The 25,138-nt window shown below is 44.0% G+C and overlaps 2 protein-coding genes across 2 annotated transcripts; one reads left to right on the top strand and one right to left on the bottom strand.

Moving 5' to 3' along the window:
- Positions 1-5,239: 5,239 nt before the first annotated feature.
- On the top strand, positions 5,240-17,985 carry adam17b (ADAM metallopeptidase domain 17b). The gene is made up of 18 exons (XM_021600131.2): positions 5,240-6,201; positions 6,633-6,765; positions 6,947-7,080; positions 7,363-7,451; positions 7,783-7,960; positions 8,658-8,788; positions 9,123-9,209; positions 9,362-9,472; positions 9,572-9,716; positions 9,964-10,055; positions 10,307-10,459; positions 10,663-10,862; positions 11,191-11,294; positions 11,465-11,599; positions 11,899-12,029; positions 14,909-15,076; positions 15,490-15,546; positions 15,981-17,985. The coding sequence occupies exons 1-18, from the start codon at positions 5,940-5,942 to the stop codon at positions 16,401-16,403; spliced, it is 2,733 nt and encodes a 910-aa protein (XP_021455806.1). The 5' UTR covers positions 5,240-5,939; the 3' UTR covers positions 16,404-17,985.
- A 115-nt stretch (positions 17,986-18,100) lies between these two features.
- Positions 18,101-24,778, bottom strand: cpsf3 (cleavage and polyadenylation specific factor 3). The gene is made up of 18 exons (XM_021600132.2): positions 24,571-24,778; positions 24,183-24,246; positions 23,967-24,064; positions 23,565-23,693; positions 23,032-23,209; positions 22,390-22,479; positions 22,023-22,173; positions 21,637-21,812; positions 21,233-21,391; positions 20,842-20,988; positions 20,502-20,654; positions 20,184-20,292; positions 19,982-20,080; positions 19,548-19,642; positions 19,357-19,444; positions 19,010-19,076; positions 18,769-18,865; positions 18,101-18,670 (listed from the first exon to the last, which is right to left on the bottom strand). Exons 1-18 carry the CDS (start codon positions 24,639-24,641, stop codon positions 18,569-18,571), a joined length of 2,073 nt encoding a protein of 690 aa, XP_021455807.1. The 5' UTR covers positions 24,642-24,778; the 3' UTR covers positions 18,101-18,568.
- Positions 24,779-25,138: the final 360 nt, after the last annotated feature.

The raw sequence follows: 25,138 nt of genomic DNA, 5'->3' as shown, positions 1-25,138 counted from the left end.
ACTCCATCACTCTCCTTCTTGGTCAAATAGCCCTTACACAGCCTGGGGGTGTGTTGGGTCATTGTCCTGTTGAAAAACGAAGGATAGTCCCACTAAGCGTAAACCAGATGGGATGGCATATTGCTGCAGAATGCTGTGGTGAAATGCTGGTTAAGTGCCTTGAATTCTAAATAAATCACAGACAGTGTCACCAGCAAAGCATCCCCACATCATCACACCTCCTCCTCCATGCTTCGCGGTGGGAACCACACATGCTGAGATCATCTGTCCACGTACTCTGCGTCTCACAAAGACATGGCGGTTGTAACAAAAAATGTGGACTCATCAGACCAAAGGACAGATTTCCACCTGTCTAATGTCCATTGCTCGTGTTTCTTGGCCCAAGCAAGTCTCTTATTATTATTGGTGTCCTTTAGTAATGGTTTCTTTGCAGCAATTCGACCATGAAGGCCTGAGTCAAACAATCTCCTCTGAACAGTTGATGTCGAGATGGGTCTGTTACTTGAACTCTGTGAAGCATTTATTTGGACTGCAATCTGAGGTGCAGTTAACTCAAATGAACGTATCCTCTGCAGCAGAGGTAACTGGGTCTTTCTGTGGCGGTCCTCATGAGAGACAGTTTCATTATAGCACTTGATGGTTTTTGCAACTGCGTTTGAAGAAACTTTCAAAGTTCTATGAAATGTTCCGGATTGACTAACCTTCAAGTCTTAAAATAATGATGGAATGTTGTTTCTCTTTGCTAATTTTAGCTGTTCTTGCCATAATATGGACTTTGTTTTTTACAAAATAGGGCTATGTTCTGTATACCTGCCCTACCTTGTCACAACACAACTGATTGGCTCAAATGCATTAAGAATGTAATGCATTCCACAAATTAACTCTTAACAAGGCACACCTGTTAATTGAAATGTATACCTCATGAAGCCGGTTGAGAGAATGCCAAGAGTGTGCAAGGATGTGATATACAAAGTGACTACTTTGAAGAATCTCAAATATAAAATATATTTTGATATGTTTAACACTTGGTTACTACATGATTCCACATGTGTTATTTCATAGTTTTGATGTCTTCACTCTTATTCTACAATGTAGAAAATAACGTGTCCAAACTTTTGACTGGTACTGTATATATATATACACATGCATACACTACTTGTGACAGCCGTTGAATGAAGAGGACCAAGGTGCAGCGTGGTGAGCTTACAAAACAATATAAACTCTAAAAAAAAACTAATCGTGAAGCTAAAGGCTATGTGCCATAACAAAGTCAACTTCCCACAAAGACAGGTGGGAAAAGGGCCACCTAAGTAGGGTTCTCAATCAGAGACAACGATAGACAGCTGTCCCTGATTGAGAACCCTACCCGGCCAAAACATAGAAATACAAATAATAGAACATAGAATACCCACCCCGAAATCACACCCTGACCAAACCAAATAGAGACATAAAAGGATCTCTAAGGTCAGGGCGTGACAGTCAAAATCAAAATCAAAATAGGGGATTGTCTGGGTGGGCATCAATCCACGGTGGCGGCTCAGGTGCGGGACACAGACCCCGCTCCACCACTGGCTCACCCCACTTTGGTGGCACCACTAGTGCGGGGACCCTCGCTGCGGGCCCTGGACTGGGAACCCTCGCTGAGGGCCCCGGACTGGAGGCCGTCTCTGGAGGCTCCGGACTGCAGGCCAGCTCTGGAGGCTCCGGACCGGAGGCCGTCGCTGGAGGCTCCAGACTGAAGAACGTCGCTGGAGGCTCCGGACTGAAGGATGTCACTGGAGGCTCCGGATTTGAGGCCGTCGTTGGAGGCTTCGTGCCATGAATCATCACTGAAGGCTTCTTGCCATGGATCATCACTGGAGGCTTCGTGCCATGGATCATCACTGGAGGCTTCGTGCCATGGATCATCACTGGAGGCTTCGTGCCATGGATCATCACTGGAGGCTTCGTGCCATGGATCATCACTGGAGGCTTCGTGCCTTGGCTCATCACTGGAGGCCTCGTGCCATGGATCATCACTGGAGGCCTCGTGCCATGGAACATCACTGGAGGCTTCGTGCCATGGAACATCACTGGAGGCTTCTTTCCATGGACCATCACTGGAGGCTTCGTGCCTTGGATCATCACTGGAGGCTTCGTGCCATGGATCATCACTGGAGGCTTCGTGCCATGAATCATCACTGAAGGCTTCTTGCCATGGATCATCACTGGAGGCTTCGTGCCATGGATCATCACTGGAGGCTTCGTGCCATGGATCATCACTGGAGGCTTCGTGCCATGGATCATCACTGGAGGCTTCGTGCCATGGATCATCACTGGAGGCTTCGTGCCATGGCTCATCACTGGAGGCCTCGTGCCATGGATCATCACTGGAGGCCTCGTGCCATGGAACATCACTGGAGGCTTCGTGCCATGGAACATCACTGGAGGCTTCTTTCCATGGACCATCACTGGAGGCTTCGTGCCATGGATCATCACTGGAGGCTTCTTGCCATGGAACATCACTGGAATGGAGAGACACATGAGGCCTGGCTCTGGGAGCAGGCACAGGACTCACCAGGCTGGGGAGACATACCGGAGGCTTTATCCTTGGCAGAGGCACCGGATACACTGGGCCGTGGAGGCGCACAGGCGTCTTGAGCGCAGAGCTGGCACAACCCATTCTGGCTGGATGAGCACTTCCACCCGGCAAATGCTGGACCCTGGCACAGAGCACACTGGACTGTGAATGCTCACTCGAGACACCATGTGCATCACCCCATAGCACAGTGCCTGACCAGTCACATGTTCGCCAGGGTAAGCACAGGGAGTTAGCTCAGGTCTGAATCCTAACTCTGCCACACTCCCGGTGTGCCTCCCCCCATTTTTTAGGGGGGGGGGGGGGGGCTGCCTCTCATGCCTGCTTTGATGGTTAGCCTCCTCATATCGCCGCCGCTCAGCTTTAGCTGCTTCCAGTTCCTCTTTCGGACGGTGATATTCCCCAGCCTACCTCCAGGGTCCTTTCCCGTCCAGGATTTCCTCCCAAGTCCATGAATCCTGGACATGTTGCTCTTCCTTACCACGCTGCTCGGTCCGTTGTTGGTGGGAAGTTCTGTCACGGCCGTTAAAAGAAGAGGACCAAGGTGCAGCGTGGTGAGACATTGTTAATATTGTAAATGACTATTGTAGCTGGAAAAGGCAGATTTTTTTTATAGAATATCTACATAGGCGTACAGAGGCCCATTATCAGCAACCATCACTCCTGTGTTCCAATGGTACGTTGTGTTAGCTAATCCAAGTTTATCGTTTTAAAAGGCTAATGGATCATTAGAAAATCCTTTTGCAATTATGTTAGCACAGCTGAAAAATGCTGTTCTTATTAAAGAAGCAATAAAACTGGCCTTCTTTAGACTAGTTGAGTATCTGGAGCATCAGCATTTGTGGGTTTGATTCCAGGTTCAAAATGTCCAGAAACAAAGCACTTTCTATCTGAAACTCCTCAGTCTATTCTTGTTCTGAGAAATGAAGTCTATTCCATGCGAGAAATTGCCAAGAAACTGAAGATCTCATACAATGCTGTGTACTAGTCCCTTCACAGAACAGTGCAAACTGGCCCTAACCAGAATAGAAAGAGGAGTGGGAGGCCCCGGTGCACAATTGAGCTAAAGGACAAGTACATTACAGTTTCTAGTGTGAGAAACAGACACCTCACAAGTCCTCAACTGGCAGCTTCATTAAATAGTACCCGCAAAACACCAGTCTCAACGTCAACAGTGAAGAGGCGACTCCGGTTTGCTGGCCTTCTTGGATTAGCAAACTTAGATTAGTTAACGCAACATGCCACTGGAATACAGGAGTGATGGTTGCTGATAATGGGCCTCTGTACGCCTATGCAGGTACTCCATTAAAAATCAGCTGTTTCCAACTACAATAGTCATTTACAACATTAACAATGTCTACACTGTATTTCTGATCAATTTGATGTTATTTTAATCGACAAAAAAAATGTGCTTTTCTTTCAAAAACAAGGACATTTCCAAGAGACCCCATACTTTTGAATGGTAGTGTATTTATAACTGGGAATGATGTTATGAGAAATCCAAAGGCATGTGCACCATGCCTCTCTTTGTTAGGAATAATCAACAGTTGAAATGAGGTTGGTATGTTATTGGTAGAAGAAGTATTGAAATGTGTAAATAGTGATCATGCACTTTGTTGACGGTCCCTAACTAGTTACATTGACAGTGTTACAGGCTGCCTCCACCGTTTCCGTGTGATTATGAAAACAATAAAACCTGTACAATGTTGTACACTTTTTTCTCTTCGTAAATAACCTGAGGTATATAGCTCAAATTGTTCGCTAACTATTGAAGTTCCGAATGTCTGGCGAATGTCGAATCTCAGACCAACTACTGTAGGCTACCACTGTCGTCCAGCGGTCTCATAAAGCCCAGACATAGTATTAATAGACTTCTCAAGACAGACTGAGACTGGAGAATGAAAATAGCAGGCTTTATAGCCCATCTCACATCACTTCAAGAATAGAGCTCACCACTTTAATATACAGGTAAATGCCAAAATAAAGGAAACACGTAGCGTCTTAATAGGGTGTTGGGGCACCACGAGCCGCCAGAACAGCTTCAATGCACATAGATAACTGGAACTCTATTGGAGGGCTGCAACTTTTCTTGTTGTTGTTGTACACAGAAGGTTAAGAAGCATCCACTTACCATCAACAATCTTTATTTTTTTTCTTCTTCTGGGATACACTCCAAATGCCTGTTCTAGGGATTCCATTTATATGTGCAAAACCAACCAAGTGAAAAGGGATGTAATACAACTCTAGAATCTCCCTTAAGTGTTCAGTTGGTTTGAGATCAGGGATGTATTCATTATGCCAATCCTGTTGCAAAAAGTTTTGCATTCTGTTGCACCAGACACCATTTACTCCAAACGGAAAACGTTTAATGAAAACACACAACACACGCGCACGCGCACGCATGCATGCATGCATGCTTCAGATCCCTCTTTCAAAGTCACTGAGATGTCTTGTTCTAGCCATAATAGCCAAATCAATGGGCAACTGGGCATTTTTATAAATGACCCTAAGCATGATGGGACATGAGTTGCTTAACTAATTAATTCAGGAACCACACCTGTGTGGAAGCACCTGCTTTCAATAAAATCTATATCCTTCATTTAATTTGTATCCTTCAATTAATAAAGTGTTTTCTTTATTTTGGCAGTTACCTGTACATCATAGCGTAGGCCTACTTAATTTGATCAAGTGCTTATTACATAATGTATATTTGTGCAAGAATATAATATGTAAGGTAACTGTAATGGGCGTGTTACTGTATAAGATAAGTTATTTCATGGTTGTTTCAGCGTTGCCAGTGAACGGGCCCCCAGAAAATCTTATTTGAAAGTAAAAATGACAGTAATTTCACGTTGACAAAATAGGTCTATACATACACTACTGCCAAGGCCTAGGCATATGGTTGGGATTTTAAACGCAAATGTTAGACGTTAAAATGGGATGTCCAAGCATTAAAAATAGATCAGCCCAGATGTCGCTCGGGTTTGCAATCCCTCTACTGCTGCTAAAGCTTTATTATCCTTATGTAAGAGCTGCAGTGACTGAAGCAAAAATGTTCTGCAAGATCCTCCGAACACAGATCTACAGAAGAACAATTTAAAACATTTTGGGGGGGTAAAATTTGTCTACAACAGGGGATAGATTGCGGTGAAAATAGTGTGTAGGCTACGCGTCATGTTAATGTAAAGTGAACAACTGTAATGTGATTTTTTTTTCTGTCACAACACTTCCGGGTATGCGGGAGCTGGTTTTCAAGAACAAATATTTTTGCCGAAACTAGAAGTCCGACTTTTAACAATCGGTTATAGTTGCAGAACAACTGAATGTTTTGCTTACATGGTCACCGTACCAATTTTGTTACATGGTCACCGTACCAATTTTGTTAAATTGTTGCCTGCCTTGGGAATTCGGAAACACCTCAATTAGTGGGCTTTTGGAGAGATTATCCCGATACAACACATACTGTGGAAACAGTTTTTTGACCAGTGTATGGATTTTTTCTTTTTTTTTACACGTTCCACCCATAAATACCGATATGCAGATAGTCTTTTTATTTATAGTTTCTCTATTTTTAACGAATGGTGCAACAAAGCCGCCTGCGGAGGTTGTAGATCCTGAATATGGTGAGTGGAGAGAGCCTAGGCTAACTTGATTTTCAGTTAAACAGATGTCATGAGTTTATGCTATTCGAGATGGGGATGGTCACAAACCAAACATCCCACACACATAACAGTTGCCAAAGAATACATCATAATAGTATTTTCCATATGGAAATAACATCTGAAGGAAAAAGTATTTCAGACTGCATGTGAGACTATATTCAACCACTTGTACGCGCCAATATAGCAATTATGGCAGCAATAATAGTATAACTCCGGGGTTAACCCCCCTGGCACTTGATGTGTTATGAGAGAACTGTTCTGATGGAATCGAATAAAACTGAATAGTTTTAGGTTGAATAAGTTGGTTAATGAACGTTCTTGTGTTGGTGGCATTTAGTCAGGAAAATGTGTTCTGTACTTATCTGTTCTGTTATCCTCTGCCTTTGTTTCAGACTTCCTCAGTTCCATGCTTTCAGACTTTGAGGTGCTGCCCCTCGCCAGTCTCCAGACTCACTCGGTCCGGCGGCGGGACCTCCAGACACAGACCCACGTGGAACGACATCTCAGCTTCACTGCCTTACAGAGGTAGGAACTCCACGGCTGTGTCCCTATGGGCCCTGGTCAAAAGTAGTGCACTATATAGGGACTAGGGTTCCATTGGGATGCAAATCAAATGTCAATGCCTCAGTTGCACTAGTCACAAATCTTATTAATGATCTTTGTGATTTACTTTCACCCTGTTTCTTACTCTGTTTGTGTGCGCTAGGCATTTCAAGCTGTATCTGAGGACCAACACGGAGCTGTTCACAGAGGACTTCAGCGCTGTGTTCGTGGATGAGGATGGACAGGAGGACAGTTACGAGGTCAACAGACAGAACTTCTTCACCGGCCATGTCATAGGTAAGACGGACACCACATGGTTGGGCTCCGAAGCCACCAGATTGAGGTCCATTATGTGGCTTTAAAGTGCTACATTGATTATAAAAGGTTGCCTACCAGTATCATCTGGACTCATCAACCTTGGACCACTTTTGAGGTCTGAAAACATTTGGCTAACATCTAATTTTGGAGTAAACTATCACTTTAACGTCTCTTAGTGCCTTAGGAATTTGGCTTTGTCCCATGTTTATATTTTGTGGTGTTTCTCATCATAGTTGTTTACTGAGTGTTGTCCATTTGAAGGGGAGGAGAACTCTAGAGTGCAGGCGCATATTGATGACAATGACTTCTCGGCACACATCCTCACTGACGGAGCAGAGTACAACATTGAGGTATGGTATCACACTATTTTAACAGCAGATTGTCATATTGTTGTAATATCACAATCTACTCTGAAAAGTCTCAGTGTGTGTGAGTAATATTCTGTATATAATCCACCCGAGTTTTATAATCATATAAAATCTTCCTTTCTGGGCAGAGCTGTGGTAACACTCCTGGCATATGTCACATATACAAATCTCCCCACCGGAGACCAGGGCTCAATCCCTGTGTCCACCCTTCCCAATGTTTCCCTCACCTGCCTGAATCCTCTTCTGATTCCCATACTGTCTCAATAAAGTGTCAAAATACCCCCTTTTTTTTTGACTCCCTGTCCTTTCTCAGCCCCTGTGGAGGTTTACGTCGGCGCCCCCCGATGGCCGTTTGCTGGTATACCGTCCTGAGCACATAAGGAACATCAGCCGACTGGCCTCGCCCAAGGTCTGTGGCTACGTGAAGGCTGACTCCAATGACCTGCTGCCTGAGAGTATGAGATCAGCTAGACTGGAGGATGAGGAGGAAGGTACGTGGGAGAGAGGGAAGTAGGGTGAAGACGGAGAGGGTGAGTAGGGGAGCACGAGGGAGAGAGTGAGTGTGGGGGGAGAGTAGGAGATGAAGGTTGAGTAGGTTGAACTCATAGTTGACTACAAGAGAAGAATGTGGGGTGGAGCTTTCCCAAATAATGATCACAGTAAAATCCTGTCCCTCATAAGTCCAAACCACATGTAGTGACCACTCCATCTAATGCAACCCAATGTATGCTATTTTAATATGATTGAATATACAAACTAAACATATTCACATACCAGGCTATCCAGAAGCCCTGGTCACATTGTCAGTGTCTGTTAAATTAATAATCATATCCTCATCCGTTATTCATACTAGCTTAAATGACTTGCCTAGTTAAATAAAATACAACATATACTTTAAGTTCGCTGTAATGGCAGACCCATGATGATGACGACATAGCCATGTTCCCTGCAGTTATGGTGTGAGAACCAAATCACTCTTTATGAGAAGCACTCGGTTATCTCAGTTGCTGTTGTTAATTGTATGGCATGAGATGTCTAATTGCAATATATTTATGAAATTGACAGCTTGAATCTGCCCAATGCTCTGTTTAGGGTAGTGTAGTGTAGAAAATAAAAGTGGTGCGTAGTTCAGCTTGACAATGGCACTGACGGGCAATGAAACATGATCTCCTCTCCACTCATCCACAGAGCCCCTGGTCAGAGAGAAGAGACAGGTTCATGACCACAGGAAGAACACCTGTCCTTTACTCTTGGTGGCTGACCATCGCTTCTTCCAAGAGATGGGCCGTGGCGAGGAGAGCACTACCCTCAACTACCTGGTGGGGGCGCTGTTTAGTAAGATGTGATGTTATCTGTGTCCCAAATGGCACTCTTGTCAAAAGTAGTACACTACTCCCTATGCAGTTGCCCCTTCTTTTGACCAGGGCCTATAGACAAAGGGGGATACCTCGTCAGTTGTACAACTGAATGCATTCAACTGAAATGTGTCTTCCTCATTTAACCCATTTAGCTCTGGTCAAAAGTAGTGCACTATAAAGGAAATGGGATGCCATTTGGGATGCATACTATGTTGTTTGGGGTGGTCTTTGGCTTGATGGTTGTATGTGGAAAAACACCACCTACCTTTCTCCCTGTTTGTGATTGGTCGGTCAGATCGAGCTGATTGACCGCGTGGATGACATCTACAGGTCGACGTCGTGGGATGACGAGTATAAAGGATACGGGGTTCAGATCCAACAGGTGAGTTAGCTGAGACAGGCTGAGAACTACCCCGTTGCCATGCTGCCAGGAACATATGATCACTGTCCTTAAAAAAAAAAAATTACCACGAGGTGGGATTGATGATCAATTCTTCCTTCCCCATCATTCTCAATCTTTAATCCTCAATGTAGATCATCATTGAGAAGGTCCCCACCCGCGTACCCCCGGGGGAGGCCCACTTCAACATGAGGGGAAGTCCCGTAGAGGGTAAGGATGTCTGGGACGTGAAGAAGCTCTTGGAGGTGAGCAGCATGTTTTAATCATCTGAGTAATGACATCAGAGTAGTCGTATACTGTATGATAATAGGCAGTGATATATTCCCTCTTTGTTCTCATCGCAGCAATTCAGTGTGGACATAGCAGACAACGCGTCCAAGGTGTGTCTGGCTCACCTGTTCACCTACCAGGACTTTGACGAGGGGACCCTGGGCCTGGCCTACGTGGCCCCCTCCAGACAGGGCATCCCTGGGGGCCTCTGCTCAGAGAGTAAGGTTGCGTCCCCAAATAGCACCCCATTCCCTATGTATTGTACTACTTTTGAGCAAGTCCCATATCCTAAATGGCACCCTATTCTCCCAGGCCCATAAGGCGCTGGTCCAAAGTAGTGCACTATATAGGGAATGGGGTTCCATTTTGGGACGGATAATAAGCCTCCCGTCAACACATTAACCTTGACCACAACTCTGACGTAGGTAAACTGATATTGGAACATGTTTGCCTTCTCTGTCATCAGAGTGCCCTCCGTCTTCGCCTGAGACGAGAGCTATTTATCTCAACACTGGGCTCACCAGCACTAAGAACTATGGGAAAACTATTCTGACCAAGGTGGGTTTATGAGACCCAGACACAGAATAAACTTAGACTTGGACAGAAAAACAATTCTCCACTGGGCATTCATTTTAGTCCAGGACTAGGCTTAATCTGAGTCTGGGAGACCGCCCCTGCAACTTAAAAAAAAAAAGAGGCTTCGAATTTGGAACATCCAAATGTACACAAAGGCAATACCTATTATTTCTGGCTGGAATAGGCACCATCATATTTCACTAATATTACCTTTTCTTATGGTTTGCCCTCAGGAGGCAGACCTGGTGACAACTCACGAGCTGGGCCATAACTTTGGGGCAGAGCACGACCCTGATAACATCCCCTACTGTGCTCCCAGGGAAGACCAGGGGGGCAAATACGTCATGTACCCCATCGCTGTGAGCGGAGACCACGTCAACAACAAGGTTCAAATACCCTCCTTTTTCCCCACTCGACAAACCAAACATCAATCTTAAGCAAACCTTAAGTCTTCATTATACCAAGAATGATTATGGATGTGTCCGAAACGGCACCCTAGGCCAAAGGGCTCTGGTCAGAAGTAGTGCGCAATGGAGGAAATAGGGTGCCAGTTTCGGACACGGCTCTTGACCTTGTTTTGTGTCCCCAGCTTTTCTCCAACTGCAGTAAGATCTCAATTGTGAAGCGTCTGAGGAACAAGGCTCCAGTCTGCTTCAGGGAGAGGAACAGTAACGTGTGTGGGAACAGCAGGGTGGAACAGGGTGAGGAGTGTGACCCGGGACTGCTGCACATCAACGACGACCGCTGCTGTACCTCCGACTGCAAGCTCCGCCCCACAGCCAAGTGCAGGTGAGCCCTCTCTGGAACCACCAACCCCCGGATACCTGCACACCACACCCACTTAGGTTCTAGGAACAGTGGTAGGATTCTGACAACATTTGGTGGTAGTTTGTGATGTGTTGATTGAATGTTATAAAGAATGAATCTTCTCTCTGTGATATCACCCTGTATTACCATGATATCGCTCTCGCTCTCGCTCTCTCAGGGTGATATCACAGAGAAGAATAATTCTTTATAACATTCTTACAACATATCATAAACGACCACCAAATGTTGTCAGAATCCTACCACTGTTCCTAGAACCTCTCTCTCTCTCTCTCTCTCTCTCTCGATGTAGTGACAGGAACAGTGCATGCTGTAAGCAGTGCCAGTATGAGCGGGAGGGCAAGGTGTGCCAGGAGCCCATCAGTGCCACCTGTAAGGGCAAGTCCTACTGCACAGGTAGGTTGATATCACCTGATACCCCCCAGAAAGGGAGCCCAACCACTACACCATCCTCATGTCTACAAGCCCTAATAAAACATGAGAGTGAAACAATGAAATATGTCTTAGTTCTTTGTTATTTCTATGTCCTTTTATGAACAATGACAATGTCATATTTTTGTTCCCAGGCAACAGTAGTGAGTGTCCGTCTCCTGAGAACGCCCCTGACAAGACTGTGTGTTTGGACAACGGAGAGTGTCTGGACGGTGTATGTATCCCTTTCTGTGAGGCCGTCAAGAACCTGCAGTCCTGCGCCTGCAATGGTACACTCCCCTCACCACCCCTCCTTTTAAAGGCTGTAGTGGACTAATCCAACCTCAAGACATAATATAATATCATATGCCATTAAGCAGTTTTTGCATTGAATTTTGCATGGGTTGCCTCAGCGGGAATTGTACCCACGATCCTGACATTACAAGCGCCATGCTCTACCAACTGAGCCACATAGAACCTGTATACGCTAAGTGTTCTGCTTTATTAAAGATGCCTTTTACTCATAATATGAATACATTAAAAAAAATGTTTTTTTACTACACTGTGTTGTTCTTCCTACCCTCTCTAGAAACCAACTCGTCATGTAAAGTGTGCTGTCGAAGCACCAGTGGAGTGTGCGCCCCATTCCAGGACGACGGCGGGGAATTCATCTACCTCCGCAAGGGGAAACCCTGCACCGTGGGCTTCTGTGACGGAGCAGTAAGTGACACCTGACCTCTGACCCTTACCCTCTAGTGCAGTGGTTCCCAAACGTTTTATAGTCCCGTACCCCTTCAGACAATCAACCTCTAGCTGCGGACCCCCTCTAGCATCAGGGTCAGTGCACTTTCAATTGCTTTTTTTTTTGTTGCCATCATTGTAAGCCTGCCACATGCACACTATACAATACATTTATTAAAAATAAGAATGAGTGTGAGTTTTTTTGTCACAGCCCGGCGCATGGGAAGTGACAAAGAGCTCTTATAGGACCAGGGCACAAATAATAATATAATAATAATAATCAATCATTTTGCTCTTTATTAAACCATCTTGCATATAAAACCTTATTTGTTCATAGAACATTGTGAATAACTCACCACAGGTTAATGAGAAGGGTGTGCTTGAAAGGATGCATATATCTCTGCAATGTTGGGTTGTATTGGAGAGTCTCAGTCTTAAATCATTTCCCACACACAGTCTGTGCCTGTATTTAGTTGTCATGCTATTGAGGGCCGAGAATCCATTCTCTCATAGGTACGTGGTTGCAAAGGGCATCAGTGTCTTAACAGCGCGATTTTGCTAAGGCAAGAAATTATTGATTAAATTCAATTTTCACAGAACCGCTTGTTGCAATTTTGATGAGGCACTCTTGTTCAGATATCGGTAAGTGGACTGGAGGCAGGGCATGAACGGGATAACAAATCCAGTTGTTTGTGTCATCAGTTTCGGAAAAGTACCTGCGTAATTGTACACCCAGTTCACTCAGGTGCTTCACTATATCACATTTGACATTGTCCGTGAGCTTGAGTTCATTTGCACACAAAAAAATCATACAATGACGGAACGACCTGTGTGTTGTCCTTGTTAATGCAGACAGAAAAGAGCTCCAACTTCTTAATCATAGCCTCAATTTTGTCCCGCACATTGAGTATAGTCGCGTAGAGTCCCTGTAATCCTAGATTCAGATCATTCAGGAGAGAAAAAACATCACCCAGATAGGCCAGTCGTGTGAGAAACTCGTCATCGTGCAAGTGGTCAGACAAGTGAAAAATTATGGTCAGTCAAGAAAACTTTAAGCTCGTCTCTCAATTTTTTTAAAACGTGTCAATACTTTGCCCCTTGATAACCAGCGCACTTCTGTATGTTGTAAAAGCGTTACATGGTCGCTGCCCATGTCATTGCAAAGTGCAGAAAATACACGAGAGTTCAGGGGCCTTGCTTTAACAAAGTTAACCATTTTCACTGTATTGTCCAAAACATATTGCAAGCTGTCAGGCATTCCCTTGGCAGCAAGAGCCTCTCGATGGATGCTGCAGTGTACCCAAGTAGCGTCGGGAGCAACTGCTTGCACGCGCGTTATCCTTCCACTCTGTCTCCCTGTCATGGCTTTTGCTCCATCAGTACAGATACCAACACATCTTGACCACCAAAGTCCATTTGATGTCACAAAGCTGTCCAGTACTTTAAAAACATCCTCTCCTGTTGTCCTGGTTTCCAGTGGTCCTTAATTGACCCCTCATTAACATAACAGACATATACCAGGAGCTGTGCCAGGTCCGCCACGACTTTTACCTCATCCAGTTGTAACGCATAGAATTCACTGGCTTGTATGCGAAGCAGTAATTGTTTCAGAACATCTCCTGCCAAGTCACTGATGTGTCGGGAAACAGTGTTTGATGAAGACATTGTCTATACAGTTTTTTTGGCCTTTTCCCCCAGCATTGTCCCAGCCATATCCGCGGCAGCAGGAAGAATTAAGTCCTCCACAATAGTATGGGGCTTGCCTGTCCTAGCCACACGGTAACTCACCATATAAGACGCTTCTAGTTCCTTCTTGTTAATGGTATCTGTTGCTTTTATACGTCTTACTACTCAAAAGTCGTCTTAATTATCTGTATTTTCAAATTGGCATGTTTTGTTTCTAGATGTCTGCAAGTTGTGAGATAGTACTTTTTCCACATATAACACACTGTGGCTGAGGAAAGGCACTACTCCCAGTATACACTACCGTTTAAAAGTTTGGGGTCACTTAGAAATGTCCTTGTTTTTGAAAGAAAATTTTAAAAAATGTGTCCATTCAAATAACATCAAATTGATCAGAAATATAGTGTAAATATTGTTAATGTTGTGAATATTGTAGCTGGAAACAGCTGATTTTTTTAATGGAATATCTACATGGGCGTGCCGAGGCCCATCTGCAACCAGTACTAGCAGTACTACCAGTAGTGTTGGTATGTGTCTCTATGGACGCGGGCCTTACTAAATGGACTGTTTGAATTGTTTTTTTAAATCTATTTTATATATTTTTTTAAATGTGAATCACATTTTTATTTGGCATTGCGCCCTTACCTCAGTTTGGGAATACCTGCTCTACTGTATTATATATCGATATTATATCCCCTTTCACTTGGTTGGTTTTGCACATATAAATGGAATCACTAGAACAGGCATTTTGAGTGTATCCCAGAAGAAAATAAAAAAGAAAGATTGTTGATGGTAAGTGGATGCTTCTTAACCTTCTATGTACAACAACTATAAAAGTTTTCTTTAAATGTATTTTTTAGGGGGTGGGGGGTAGATCATCTTTATCAATTGAAATGTTTGCATAATTTCTAATCCCCTTATTAATAAAAACATGTAAAACATCTCTATACTTTCCCCCCATACCCTACCATCCCTGCCCTAATTGGAGTAAATTAACCAACAACAATACTTCTATTGCAACTTACAGCTATTTCGGTCACATCTAGCAACAAGTCTTGCATGGCTGTACAGTTTTCATTTCTGGATTGCTGTGGTCCGAGGGCCTTCTTTCTATTCTCGAGTAATTCTATTTCTATGGTTTTGTAACTAGCATGTGATATTTTTGTCTTATTCAGGGTAAATGTATGAAGCAAGTTCAGGATGTCATTGAGAGGCTGTGGGATTTCATTGACAAGCTGGACATCAACACGTTTCGGAAGTTTTTGGCGGACAACATCGTGGGCTCTGTGGTGGTCTTCTCCTTGGTCTTCTGGGTCCCCCTCAGCATCCTGGTTCACTGTGTGGTAGGTGTTATGTTTGTTCCTTGATGAATGACAAACTGGGGCATAGGTTTAGCTACTTGTGATTACAAGATTCTTGAGCTAGCAAAATACATTGGTGTGTAGCCAAGCAAGGCATTAGATCCACAGCCACGTTGTGTGTTGCATTGTGGGAACTGTAGTTTTTTTCTTCTTAACACACAATAATACATTAGATGCCCATACTCAGACATTCTGAGTGTTGTCATCAATCACCTAATACTGTACATGTACTATATAATAACAACCTGTCACATGTTATTATATAGTACCCGTCACATGTTATTATCATTTTATTATATAGTACCTGTCACATGTTATTATATAGTACATGTAACATGTTATATAGTACCCGTCACATGTTATTATCACATCTAACATATTTTTCCCACTTACAGGATAAAAAACTGGATCAGCAGTATGAACAGACCACCAAGTCTCTGCTTTTTCCGAGTGTAAGTATTGTTTGATTCATATGTCACACACACACACACACACACACACACACACACACACACACACACACACACACACACACACACACACACACAGTACAAGTCAAACGTTTTAGAACACCTACTCATTCAAGGGTTTTTCTTTATTTTTACTATTTTCTACACTGTAGAATAATAGTGAAGACATCAAAACTATGAAATAACACATATGGAATCATGTAGTAACCAAAAAAGTGTTAAACAAATATATTTAAAATGTTTGATTCTTCAAATTAACCACCCTTTGCCTTGATGACAGCTTTGCACACTCTTGGCATTCTCTCAACCAGCTTCACCTGGAATGCTTTTCCAACAGTCTTGAAGGAGTTGTTGGCTGTAGATGCTGTAGTCATCTTGGTTTTCTGACCCTTGGCTTTGACCCTGTGTGTCTCCAGAATGCAGAGTTTATGAGCAGTCTGGAGTCAGCCTCTGTACGGATCTTCAAACCCCCTGCCATTTCAGCCCTGCGCTTCCAGGCCTCTGGCCCCCAGCAGACCAGCACTCCCCCCATCCAAGCCCCAACTCCAGCTCGAACCCCTGGGGCCCAAGTCCCAACCTCCACTCCCAGCCCTAGCCAGAGTCCCCTCCCCCCCCTGGAGAGCCCACGCATGGCCACCATCCAGGAGGACCCCAGTTTTGACTCCCACCTGGATGAAGAGGCCTTGGAGGGCGACTTTCCCATGGGGAGTTCGGCTCCACACTCCTTTGAGGATCTGACAGAGCGTGGGCCCCTGGCCCGACGCAGTGACAAGGCCCTGTCCTTCAGACTCCAGAGACAGGCCCGCATCCGCATCAACAGCAAGGAGACAGAGTGCTGAGAAAGGGAGGCGAAGAGAGAGAGATACAGAGGGCTCTTTAACACAGAGGAGACTGATAAAGAGAGAGAAAGAGACTGGAGGAGGAGAGGACAGAGCGTGGGAGAGGATGCTCACCCAATCACCACTGAATGGCAGACCACAGAGTAAAACAAGCTGGACTTGTCTGATACTATATGTGGGCTGAGTTATATAAGGTATTATATGAAGTTGGAGAGCAGCTTCAGTTGAAAATAGGATCCACTGGGCTAAAATGAAACCTACTGAGCATTGAAAAGCCAAATTCTTCCAAACTGAAATTAGAAATCAACATAGTCAATCTTTCATAGATGAAACGATCACGTCTAGAATTGTCTTGCTACGACCAGGTCATATTGATGATGTTCTGGTTTCAGATGATGTATCGTTTAAGATATCCTGAGCTGCTCACTTGCACAGCCTGGCACATGAACATGTTGCACCATGCCTCCATGTATGTAGTTGAGTTGGTTGACAGTGACACTTTTGGCACAGTTTGAAAATAGGTCAGCAAATATATGCTTTAACACCCTTATGCATACATCACCAGCAGGACTGTGGCTATGTCTGTAATATCATTGGCCTGGTGCGAGTTAATGTACTTTGTGGCACAGCAATATAACACTAGTTTACCGCTTGGCTCTTCGTAACCGTGACATGTAACCTGGGGGGTAGGGTGGAATTAATTTATCATGGAAAAGTCTACAAAACTGTTACCAAGTATTTCATTTGTTGGGCGAGCCTGGTTGGCTGTAACTAATAACAAAACCAGCATAATGTTTACTTTTCAATTCTGTGAACCGTAGCCTGAACCAGTATTACTCAGAGATAGATGGGCTCATTTTTGTACCTGTGCCGTTATAGCCATTGAGGGTGTCTCCGTTCTGAGGGAATCCATTTTCTTCCAGGGTCACCAGAAGCTTTCTTTCTCCAACAGGGTCACCAGAAGGGATCAGCCAATAAAGTTGGAAGTCCCGCCCAGTTTACTTCATTAAATCCTGACTGTTATTAGGTAATTTGTCAAACCAGACCTGTATGGTGTCTTATGCATGGAGATAGATCTGACATGTAAGATTGACAAAACTCTAATTGTTACTCAACTCTTAATTGCGGAAAGTGTTTTTGATACCATTTGTATGCTTTCATATGACAATTGTGACAATCAGCAAGATGTCTATTTCTAGCCTCACACGAGCCAGTTATATAATATAATCGTCCAATTCTGTCTTTGGCCACTATCTCATCCGATGTTTGAAAATGTATTGTTGTATTAGCTACCTTTATGTGCCATATTATCTGGTAGTTAGTTTCATTGTGAACTCCTGCCAGACATGATCTCACCAACCTGTTATGGGTTTAACAGAGTTTACATTGGAAATCCCATATTTAGGAATTTCTTTGTATTTTATGCTCTCACATACAGAATATGATTTATTCTTTGAAAGAAAGCCCCAACAGCGCCCTTCAAGTATTGTATATCTGGATTTGTGATTAACTTGTATCATGCCTCAGGTAGGTTGTCTTCAGGTGTTGCAATGGCTATATATTAAAATGTCAGACACTCAAACTTTGTTTTACGTTGGCAGTGAAATTTACCTATTTTATTAAATTGCTCACATTGCTGCACTTCTCAATATTTCAGAACATATTCACAGAAATAACTACTTTATAAACCTGCAATATTAGTTCAGAAATGTGGCCAGCAGTCCTTAATTACTTTATTTAAAACAAATTTTGTCAATGCAATGCATAATGCAAATATACAAAGTCTACACGTTGAGAATTCAACGGCGGTTTGATTCCTGTGGAATCTACACTTTCCCAAACACAGATTCTTCCTTTATGTGATAAGGCAGCTAGAATTACAGAGGAATGAAACAGAGGGGGCAATGTCAATACAAGTACTGGGACAACATGTAGAATATATCCACTGTAATCATTGCCCGGCTAACATACGCATATCAATTAATAATGCACAGGAACACTCTTCATATAGACCATGTCAGTACTGCACTGCCCGTAAAGGAAAGTGGGCAAGTGCCTCTGGGTGATGCTGTTTGGGAACTCCGGTGTGTTGGGCCGTGCCTATTGCTTCTGGGACAGGCTGCCTGTCCAGGGAGAGAGAGAGGGGAGGAGGTGGATGACTCTCCTCAGATGGCAGGGTTGAGAGCATCATAGAGCCTCTGCACAGCCAGCTCCACCATCTCTCTCAGGGTCTCATCTTCAGCACTGCCCTCCTCATACTGCACCGTCTGCACAACAGACAGACGGGGGAGAACCAGGTTAGAGGAGAACACACACACACACAGAGAGAAAGAGAGAGAGACAGACATATCCACTAAATCCTCACTCTGGTCTCTGGGCAGATGAAGGCAGTATTCCCGTCCACTGTTACTGTCAGGTTCTTATTGTCCTTGAAGTCCACACAGTCCTCCCCAAACATGTCACTGTTGAGGGAAAGATTTCAAATGTCTCAGAGAAGCGATTCTATCCGTTACATTTTGATACACATTCACAACCTTCCTGTTGACCCATGACAGGCGTGTGTGTGTGTGTGAATATAGAAAACGTGAATAGGGGGTGGAACTTACAGAAGCATAATCTCCAGCCTCTGCTGGAAAACATCCAGTTCTATACCTTCTTTCTTGTGCTCCATAACTACAGGATGAAGAAATGAACATCAGCAAGGGAAGGGACAAGCACAAAAACATGAAACATACTGTAACGATAGGCCATAACGCAGAGATAATGTTAGAACACGTTCGCTGACCTAGGTAGCACACCTCTTTTCTTCACAAAACTAACCCTGTGTCGTAGTATTTTACCAGTCTTGTACTCACTATACTACACGAGAACAAACATGTGAAAACTGACTTTTAGCGCTCAGATCTCTTCACCGGTCCCATGATAGAGATAACGTTGGACTTTCTTCACTGACCTTTCTGTGCTTTAGGGTTGGACTGGACCTCCAGAACCACTGTGGTGACCGCATCAGCATACATGTCATTCAGAGGGTTGGCGATCCACTGCGCACACAGCACCAATACAAAACCAGTTAGCTAATGTTCACACCCTCTCCTATAGGGTTGCAAAATTCGAGCAACTTTCCCATTTTATTCAGTATCTCACCTCTAAAACCACCATGCCAGCTTCATGCACCAGTGTGACATTCTTGAAGATCCTGAGTGTGATTTTCTCTGCAGACTCCACCTCCTCCACATCCCCTAAAAGACAAGCGGGTTTGTATAGTCAGACAGTACCGAGAAAAACTCCAGACCCTGGTTATAAGTGACAGCTTTACAGTGGCTTTGAAAACAGCCCAATGTAACCACTACTGTAAAGCAACTGGCACACTCCCACAACAAACTCTAATAACACCTGCAACAAAAACTCAATTCGCTAGCTGTTCCCCGCTCGTCTGTTGGTTGCCATTTGTTGGGAGTGATATTTTGTTGGCTTCCACATTTGTCCGATCCGGAATCAATCAGCAGTTGTTGGTGTTGATTGATTGACCAGTGTGCCTAAATGTCCAACAAGGTGAGCAGAGGTCTGTAGAAACCCACCTGCCAGGTTGCGTAGATGGCTGGCCAGCAGAGAGATGGGTCCAGTGAAGGGAATGGCCTGGGTCTGCTTCACTGTGCTCATGGCCAGGTCTGTATAGTCTGGAGACAGAGAGAAGAGCTCATACACACGGTAGTACACACATGTGGACACACACGGACGGACGCTTGCACACACACAGTTAGATAGTGAATCAGTACTGACTGGACAGATCTGAAGGGGTGAGGATGTGGTAGCTGAAGTTGCGTTTGACCAGGATCCCAGACACCCTCTGACCCTGCTGACACTTCTTATCAGCCAGGGAGCCCATCACCTATGGGACAGAACAGCAACAGTCAGTATACATACACACACCACAAGTGTTTGGAAGACACAAATCGCCTCAGTTGTACACACTATAAAAAATCTTTGATAATTCCGCTTGATGCCAATGGATAAAGTCTAACTCAATTCAGTCTAATTCTCCCAATAAATGATATTACAGTAGGAGACCGCTAGAGAGAGAGTGGAGGATGGGCTCACCTTAGCCAACTTCTCTCCTCTGAAGTTGAGTGTGACGGCCTCAGTGTTGCGGGGGTTGTGCACCTCGATGTGGACCTCATCATTGTCCTCGTACTCCCTGATCAGAGCAGCTTTCAGACGGGCCATCTCATTCTGCTCCCCGTGCACCAGGATCTGCAGGCGGGACAAAGAAATATGTCACACGAGCAGGCTCAAGTCATTGAAGTATAACAGGGGGAAAAAAAGAGAGGCCCAAGCACACTTCCTTGTGGAACTGTGTCCCGTTGGCATTTACCATTTGATTACGGCCCGTAAGATAAGATCTGACTCATTTAACGGCCGACGGAGTGTGTCTATTTACCACATGAGGGGGTTTGAGAGCCCTGATGAACTCGCTGGTCTGTTGGTAGTCAGTGTGGGCTGAGAAAGAGATGTAGTCCACAGACATCTTCAGCTGCAGCTTCTGGCCTGACATGGTGGTGATCTCCTCTGGCTCTGACATAATGTGCTGAGGATAGAGTCACAGAGGAACAGTCAGCTCACACACACAGAGTGATGAATCTTAGCACGGCTGGAAATGACTTGATTTAAAAAAAATTGTGTCCATGTTTATCTTTCATTTGATGACGCTAAAAATACTTGATCACAACAAAGCTTGGCTTGCAATAAGACCCCACTGTAGGATTCCTTTGGTTGTGATGACTTGGTGTGACTGAGAAATGTCTTAAGAAGGGTTGAAGACCGAGCCCCACCTTTGCGAGGGTACCCTCCACAGAGTAGCCGGCGATGATGACGCCGTTCCTCTTATCGGTGCACCAGCTCTCAAACAGCTCTCTTGACAGACCGCTCTGCATCATACCTGGAGAGGCCATCACCACACTGGGCCCGATGTCATCAAAGTGGTCCATGCTCTGGTAGAGAGTGGTACAGCAGACTTAGCATGGACCGAGGGACACAGCAGGTGCTAATTCATTAGAGCACACCGTAGTAAAACTTTTTGAAAAGGAAATGAAAAGGAGTGTTTCTTATTGGACAAGTTCAGATAGTCACTCCCTGTTTCAGCCTGTGTTCTACTTTATGGTGCCTAATAAACATATATTTTTTTTATTATTGAAAAATGCCACTACCAAACATTCATCTGATTAACGTCACCCACCTTGAGGTTGCTGATGTGCTTGAAGACGAAGGGGTTGTTGACGTTAATGGCCTTGCGGATCTTGTCGTTCATAGCGTTGACGTATGTCTGGTAGACGGCCATGCACTTCTTGGCCAGAGACGACGCGTAGTAGATGGGAATGTCATGGAGCTCTGGGTGGTTCTGCCAGTACTCGTCTGAAACACACACGCAGAGGCACATAACCACACACACATTAGAGAAGGGTTGTGTTCATTAGCGCACGCAACAGAAAATGTTTTAAAACAAGTTTCTGATTGGATTAGGCCAGGTGACTGTTGGTTCCTAATGAACACTTCCATGAATGAGAGTCACTGGATACCTGCTCTAAAGGCAGGCTGAAGAGGGAACTGGTTGGAGAATCTCACCTAGGATGAGCAGCAGTTCCTGGGCTCGGCCCAAGGCGAACACGGGGATGAGACAGCGGCCCTCTCTGTTGACGATGTCATGGATTGTGTTGCAGAACCGGGCCTCCCGCTCCTCCCTCTTCTCATGGATGTGTGTTCCATACGTGGACTCCTGAGGACAGAGAGCAATACACATCATATCCTCATGTTAGGAAAACAAGATCACACGAGAATCAAAGTGAAGTATGCTGCTTTTTTGTGGTTGTGATTAGGCTGGGTTGCCGAAAAGCACCATGTGACAACTGCTGACAAATGAATTTGATTGCCTGATTGATTAATTGATTGTAGTTGTGTTTAGTGTTGTATGTTACTATTAGCGGGGACTCACAGTAATGAGGATGTCAGGCTTGACACTGGGGATCTCGGCTGCCATCAAATGCCTGTCCTCCTGTCGGGAAAAGTCACCTGTGTAGAGGATCTATGGACAGAGACACCCAAAGGAACAAGGATAACAGGAGACAGGTTAGTTTAAACCTACAATTTTAAGAGACAGTAGCAAAGTAAATAGACAAAAATATATTTCTGTTTCAAATAATTATTCACTCATGTAATTGTATTGGGAACATTTGTCCAGCATATGGGTGCCACCTACTGGCCACAGTAAACAATACAATCTATATACAGTGCATTCAGAAAGTATTCAGACCCCTTCACTTTTCCACATTTTGTTACATTACAGCCTTATTCTAAAATGTATTAAATTAATTTCCCCCTCATTAATCTACACACAATACCCCAGAATTGTTTGAAAATGCATTACAAATAAAAACATTCATATCTTATTTACACAAGTATTTAGACCCTTCGCTATTAGACTCGAAATTGAGCTCAGGAGAGAACAGTATTTCTGGGAAATCATGTACTATTTATGATAAGAACCTTTTCTTATGGTCCTTTCACAAAGAAGATGATGAATAAGCTGTAGTTGCTTTTCCTGTCCCAGTAGTCAATGTAAATGTAATGTAGTCACCTTCACGCCAGCTATCTCGATCATGAACATGGCTGCCCCCAGGACGTGACCGGCATGGTAACACCAGAACTTGATGCCGGCCACCTCCTTCACCTCGTGAAAGTTGATGGTCTCGATCTTGTCCATGCTCTCCTCCAAGTCTGTCTCTGTGTACAGCATGTCGTCGGCTGAGATGTTACTGGGAGGGAAAACACAGAGACAGTCAGGGGCACAATGTGAACCCGAATCATCCATAATGGATAATGGCATCTCTACAATTGTTTTGCCCTGAAGACATGGCTGTGTAGACTTATGACGTCTAACAGTTAGATGCCAAAGGAGTCGACGTAGGAATCTACAGCCATGTCTTCAGGGCAATACATTTAGCAGCTACTCTATCAAGAAAGAAACAGTAGAGTACGCTGCTATTTCCACAAACCGAGTAAGACCATTGTCAATGGCCTATGTTCCTTATAGGAATGTTCCTTATAGGAGCCAAAGGCTAAAGTTAAGTAAGTCAGGCTGTTATTGGAAGTTAATAAACTCTTGTCTACCTGACTTTGACATAATCAGACAGCAGCCAGCGGTAAATGGCTTTGGTGGCGTGGGTCATGAAGGTCCTTCCTTTGAAACTGGTCTTCTGGAGAAACCAAGGCAAGGCTCCACAGTGGTCCAAGTGGAAACTGAGATAGAGAGAGGAGATTATAGAGAACTGAATATGGTGCATTAGAACACTGAACTGTCTTCAGTGTGTTAATTCATCTGACCTGGGGAAACATATAATGGGGTTGTGTTTATAAGGCCCAAAACGTAGGAAAACTCACAGAAACATAAAGCTATTTCTGAACTTGTCCATATAAGAAACATTTGTTTATGTTTTAGGTTGTGAAAAGTTTTGCTACAGTTGAACTTGACCCCAATAAACACAACCCAGATGAGAGATTAGGAATACTCACTGGCTGATAAGAAGCAGGTCTATCTCAGCAGGATCGATCAAGTCAATATATGGAAGAGCATCCATTCCTTCCAATCCTGGGTGGATTCCACAGTCCAGCTACAAAGGAAAACGGTTGTTGTACTCAATTATCAGGTTACTTCTATTTTGGAATGTCTCATACAATCCATAATGCATGGTAAATTCAACAGGGACAGCAGAGTGCACGTAATATTACCATGATTTTCCGTCCCTTGAACTCCAGAATGATGCATGACCTTCCCACCTCCTGCCCAGCTCCACTGTGAGAGGGAAAGAGACGTCAATCACTGTCTGATGACATTTGTGAGACAGTGACGTTCTGGCAGATTCAGAAAAATCTTATGCGTTATGAACGTAATGCATAGCTACGGTAGCTACTTGAAAATACCATCTAGCTATCTATACGTATAAAAGGTAAATCACTGTGGCATCTTTGGACAACTACTAATACTAGGTAACATTGAACAAATTCATAATTTATCTAACTAGGTAGACAGGCATCAGTCTTCATGTATTGCTAGTTAGACGGGCTAAATTAGCTAGCTAGCCAAAAAGCTCACGAAATGTTGAATGTATAAACCCACAGTGGTCTGATGAGGAGCTGATCACTTTCCTCAGCAGGCACTGATAAATCAGCTTTGCGTTTCGCCGCCATATTTTCTCTTACGATTTAATTAAAATATATATGCTTATTATGTATTAATTGTACTAATTCATTCTTCTGACACCTACAGAAACTAACCGCACGCTGACTATAACAACACTTCCGGTCCAGCGATATATGTCCGTACGAGGAATGGTCTTTGCTATAATGGGTTCCGATGTTGTAACATGGGGCGCCCATTCAGGAGCACACAACGTTTTGTAACGTTCAGGTAGAAATATGTTATTTAGAACAAACATGCTTCTCCAACATATAAAACACGAAATCATGTGGGCTGTATTTATGACATTTCTATCAGCAACGTTGGAGAACGTTTGGCAACTGAACATGGTCCTGATTTTAGGGCATAGTAGTCAGAGCACAGTATAATCACAATGACATTGCTATAATCTATCCTCTGAAAAAGGACTCTTTCATTTATGGACGTCATTTAAAAAGTTTGTTTTCATTGTGCTACATACAGATTACTCAAGAATATGTGGGTTGGT

This window comes from Oncorhynchus mykiss, chromosome 4 (genome assembly GCF_013265735.2).
Source record: "Oncorhynchus mykiss isolate Arlee chromosome 4, USDA_OmykA_1.1, whole genome shotgun sequence".
NCBI lineage: Eukaryota > Metazoa > Chordata > Actinopteri > Salmoniformes > Salmonidae > Oncorhynchus > Oncorhynchus mykiss.
This window is presented reverse-complemented; position numbering and strand designations above follow the sequence as displayed.

Bases quoted from the DNA above. Each gene is read 5' to 3' on its own strand.
- adam17b (XM_021600131.2), top strand. From the start codon at position 5,940: ATGGTCACCGTACCAATTTTGTTAAATTGTTGCCTGCCTTGGGAATTC. The intron at 9,717-9,963 runs GTAAGGTTGCGT...CTCTGTCATCAG, and splicing joins TGGGGGCCTCTGCTCAGAGA to AGTGCCCTCCGTCTTCGCCT. The intron at 12,030-14,908 runs GTAAGTGACACC...TGTCTTATTCAG, and splicing joins TGGGCTTCTGTGACGGAGCA to GGTAAATGTATGAAGCAAGT.
- cpsf3 (XM_021600132.2), bottom strand. From the start codon at position 24,641: ATGGCGGCGAAACGCAAAGCTGATTTATCAGTGCCTGCTGAGGAAAGT. The intron at 24,065-24,182 runs GTAATATTACGT...TTTCCTTTGTAG, and splicing joins TCAAGGGACGGAAAATCATG to CTGGACTGTGGAATCCACCC. The intron at 20,989-21,232 runs GTGGGGCTCGGT...CTCTATCCTCAG, and splicing joins TGGAGGGTACCCTCGCAAAG to CACATTATGTCAGAGCCAGA.